The sequence below is a fragment of the Pleuronectes platessa genome, chromosome 1, assembly GCF_947347685.1.
Source record: "Pleuronectes platessa chromosome 1, fPlePla1.1, whole genome shotgun sequence".
Classification (NCBI taxonomy): domain Eukaryota; kingdom Metazoa; phylum Chordata; class Actinopteri; order Pleuronectiformes; family Pleuronectidae; genus Pleuronectes; species Pleuronectes platessa.
Genome location: NC_070626.1, coordinates 1,879,082 through 1,883,226, shown reverse-complemented (window position 1 = coordinate 1,883,226; position 4,145 = coordinate 1,879,082). Strand labels below are relative to the sequence as shown.

Sequence of the window (4,145 nt, the reverse complement as noted above, 5' to 3'; positions counted from 1 at the left end):
CCCTCTAAAGTCCTGCATTCCTGTTTAGTAATATTAGAGTTTTGCCTTCATAACAAGGTGTTACATTTTGTATGACACAGTTTCTGCTTACAAGAGGACCTGTCTTGTTTATTGACTCTGCGGCTTTTGCTCAGTGTTTAAAAAAAAGCCCAATAGTCTCAGGCGGCATTGCTTCCCAGGCCCCCCTTGGGAGGAGCAATTGTCCAAGCCAGGAAGCCTCCCCAGCCCGCAGGTATAGAATGACAAGGCTTTATAGCAGCTACCTATAGATGAGAGTGAGGCTAAGCAAAACCTGAACATCCAAAAGAATGCTTCTTGTAATGAATTTTGCGTTTTTGCAGTTTCTGCTCAACTGTATTGCAGCAACAGTTGGGCACTTTCACAAATGAGCAGCACAGAGAGAGAAAGGTAATGTCACATGTAGATAGTTGGGAGGGGGGGCTGCATGTTGTAATAAAACTTAGCTAACCTACTGTTACACCCTCCAGAGCAGGACTATGGCACAGAAAACTACTCTCTGTAAATCCTCATTGATGTGATTTGTATACTTTTGCTGGTAAGATTTAGCTATCAATCGCAGAATTGAAACATTAAACTTCATAATGACACGGAGATCCTCAGGAAGTTACAGACAAATACAGGCACAGCTGTCTAACCGTCTTCACATCTGGTTCATACACTTGCATTTACCCCTTGAGGAAACCAAAACACAAAATTAAAAATTAAAAAAGGACAAATTGGCCTCTTGTTTTCTTATGTCAATATTCATTTATGTTGGAAGCAGGTGATAAGTGATAACTATGAAGCAATTAGCAATAGGCAAAATGCAGAAATAGTCTTATCAATAACTTACAACACAGGCACCAAATAAATACTCATATCATTAGTAAAATATTCATATCATTAGTAAAATATACAAAGTACTTCTTTCAGTTTGCAGACAGTACACTATCACATTGTAAAAATATTCCACTATATCACATCCCATTCTGATTTTACATTTGTGTCTTAATGTGAATCTGACAAAAAGTGCTTTGATTTATTACGTCCGCTGTTCAATATCCATCATTTTTGTTAGCACTTTAGTGTAGCAAAATATTATATTCTGTTAATCATTTCAGTAAAATGAAAACCTACAGAATCCCTGTATACTGCATTTACAATAATCCCTGTCCAAAGGTCTGTAGCTCTGTGAAAATATGAAAATAAATTGGTCTCTTGTTCTAAATTTGAACTTTTTATAAAACTAGAAGTGATCTATCTATACTAATGCACTTGTCTACAGAAGCAACTACTACGACAGTAGCATTTTTGAAGAAGTCAGACATCAGTAAATAGAAGATTACACAGTTTGTGTGTGGGTGTGTGTGTGTGTGTGTGTGTGAGTGTGTGTGTGCATGCATGCCTGTTTGTACAGTATTTGTGTTTGTGTGTGCATGCATGAAGTGCATGCCCACTTCAGGTGGCGACACTTTAGGTGGCTATAGGTCTTTTCTTCATCTTCTATGGATTTCTTTCTTTGTGCATCAATGAAAATTACTTCTGCTAATCCAGTAGGCAGCATCAAGACTGTTTTTCCACATCCTCCATTGAAATCAAGCTACACTGTGTAACAATTTCAGGGTTCTGAACAGTATCAGGACTACAGGGTCAGCTCCCTCCTCTGAATGTCTGCTCAGTCAGCCCCGGCCTTTCCTGGCACGATGCCGGCGTCTTCGGCATTCACCACGGCTGCTGAGGTGATGCGTGTGTTGGTGTGCGCTCTGACTGTCTCTTAACCGTCTCACCATCTCATGATCCTTGTTGCCCAGAACCCGAGGCAGAAATAGTGAGGCTTTGTCTGTGCTTCGCGTTTTAAAGCCCCTCCGCGGCCGGCCTTTGCCGTTAATAGAAACATACCACTGGCGTTTGGCACTGGCTCTTCGCTTGTTGCTAATGCCCCCTGTTGGAAGTGGCTGTTCGGTTGAGTGGTGGCGAGATGCATAGGTGTTGTACCCCAACTCATGGATCCGCTCCACAAACTCACAGTCTTTGTTGAATACTTCCTGGGGATATGAGAAGGAAAGAAACAGTAAGCCACATTTTTCATACAGCTTGCAGTATGTTTTTGATTCACAGGGCAAACTCTTAAAGACACTGAGTACTCTACGCAGCTCTGTATGGACTCTGTGTGACTGCATATTATACACAAAGAAACAGAATTTCCAGCAGAAATTCAGTCAGTTCATAGGACGGATATAAATCTTTCTGCCCTATATCTTTCTCTCCCTCTAAGCCAGGAGCTGTTTGTGTTGAAGACATGGTGATACATGAGATGATGAAATGAAATTTGTACCCACCGATGCATACAGTCGCCCTTTATCATTCATGGCCAAATATCTGCCAGAGAAGAGACCTTTTATGGCCACAACTCCCACATCCACCGCTGTAATTTCCATGATGCCTGAAAAAGAAACAGACAACTGTTAGATGAGACAACAGTTTAGTGTGTTTGCTGTTAGAGTCAATATGATCATATATTTCCATTTATCTCTACAGATTCAGCTATCCGTCTTCGAGGGGGAAATAACATATATCAAAAAGCCAATGGTCTTAAACATAAAGCCTAAATCCCTAAAATAAATGAACATTTAAACGGATTAATTTCTGCTTCTATGGGGCACCTCATAGCACCTAATTTGTGGGTTTATTGGCTTTTTAATCAGTGTTTGATTAGACAATGGCTTTTAGAGAAAAGCTCTAATGTTCTGTTATCAGATAAACATCCGTCGGGAGAGCGCATTTGTCCCGACGGTTAATGCTTGCCGATACTTCCAATAGAGATTAAACTGCATGTCTCGCTGTCACACACACACACATTTGCGCTGCTACATTAACTTCCATTCTGCAGAAAGCCAAACACTACTAACTTTAACCGTGACCATGCACTCAATGTCATAAGATGAATGTCACCCAACCACATTTCACACCTATCCCTCGCAGAAGTCACAGATTACGTTTTGCTTGATTAGAACTGAGTTTAGGTCCTTCTGAAGACTACTGGTCCCGTCAAGAAAAGGTCCACATCACTGAGTAAGTGACGGTGAAAGTCGATACGATTTTTTTATCAATCAGATTTGAATTTAAGACACAAAAATTTGCTGAATACTGTACATTTTAATAGAGGCTAAAGAAGTGTATCCTACAAGATATTCATATAAGTACCTGAGGTGAAACTTGTTTTTCATGCCACCAATTTACATTCAAAAACTTCCTATCAACTTCCATATTTTTTACAGAGGCACTGATAATTTACAAAACACATGAGCTTGTGTCATATAAAATTAATTACTTAATGTTAATCAATGACAGCTTGTATGTGAAAAATGTGTCAATACTCACTTAATGGATTCGTTTCCTCCAGTGATCCATCTATCTTCCCATGAGAATGGATTTGTAAATGATATTTAGTGGCGCAGTAGAGTTTCCTTCTTCGCGGCGCTCCTCCGAGGTGTTCATATACTCCCCCGCGGCCCCCAGCGTCCCTCCGTTGTCGGGGGTCGCAAGCCTGGCCAGGGTCGCAGCGGCTCCGGGGACTAACGGGATCCAACAGGCTCAGCAACACCAGCAGATGTATCATCAGCATTGTGGCATGGCCGGGGAGAGACGATTGTGGCAAAAAACGGAGAAGTCCTGCCCAGCTCCCGGGGTCCCATTAAAGTGTCAGGGCCTAAAAGCTGGAGAACTCCAGCAGTGAGCACATACGAGTCCAAGAGATACCGCTGACAGCACAGCCGTCCCCGCGGTGGGATCCGCTCCAAGGCTCTGCTGATGCTAGAAGTCCCTCCTGTGGATCTGACTGAGAGTCGCAGCACAATCAGAGCGCAGATATAAAAGAAGCTTGTGGCGACAATAGGCTGAACTCCGACCAACTGATACAAAGGAAAGGGGGAGGCAAAGGTATCAGCCTGTGTGAAGCGAGAGATGGCGGCGTGGATGAAATTACACAGTGGCTGAGTGTGGAACAGGTCTCTCCCTTGATCGCTTCTGCTGAAAGAGCAATTAGACTTGCCAAAGTATTCTATACAGCCGGACTGAGACTGAGTTAGCGTCTTCAACAGGTGAGAAATAAAGTGTTTGATGTTGTCATACATAATCAACCTACC

General features: G+C 42.2%; 1 protein-coding gene across 1 annotated transcript; it reads right to left on the bottom strand.

Moving 5' to 3' along the window:
* Positions 1 to 1,679: 1,679 nt before the first annotated feature.
* Positions 1,680 to 3,625, bottom strand: fgf3 (fibroblast growth factor 3). The gene is made up of 3 exons (XM_053424285.1): positions 3,382 to 3,625; positions 2,340 to 2,443; positions 1,680 to 2,045 (listed from the first exon to the last, which is right to left on the bottom strand). The coding sequence occupies exons 1-3, from the start codon at positions 3,623 to 3,625 to the stop codon at positions 1,680 to 1,682; spliced, it is 714 nt and encodes a 237-aa protein (XP_053280260.1).
* Between the last annotated feature and the right edge of the window lie 520 nt (positions 3,626 to 4,145).

Excerpts from the sequence above, each read along its gene's own strand:
- fgf3 (XM_053424285.1), bottom strand. The coding sequence starts at position 3,625 with ATGCTGATGATACATCTGCTGGTGTTGCTGAGCCTGTTGGATCCCGTT. Across the intron at positions 2,444-3,381 it reads GGAGGAAACGAATCCATTAA|GCATCATGGAAATTACAGCG; the intron begins GTGAGTATTGAC and ends TTTCTTTTTCAG. Across the intron at positions 2,046-2,339 it reads AAGGGCGACTGTATGCATCG|GAAGTATTCAACAAAGACTG; the intron begins GTGGGTACAAAT and ends TCATATCCCCAG.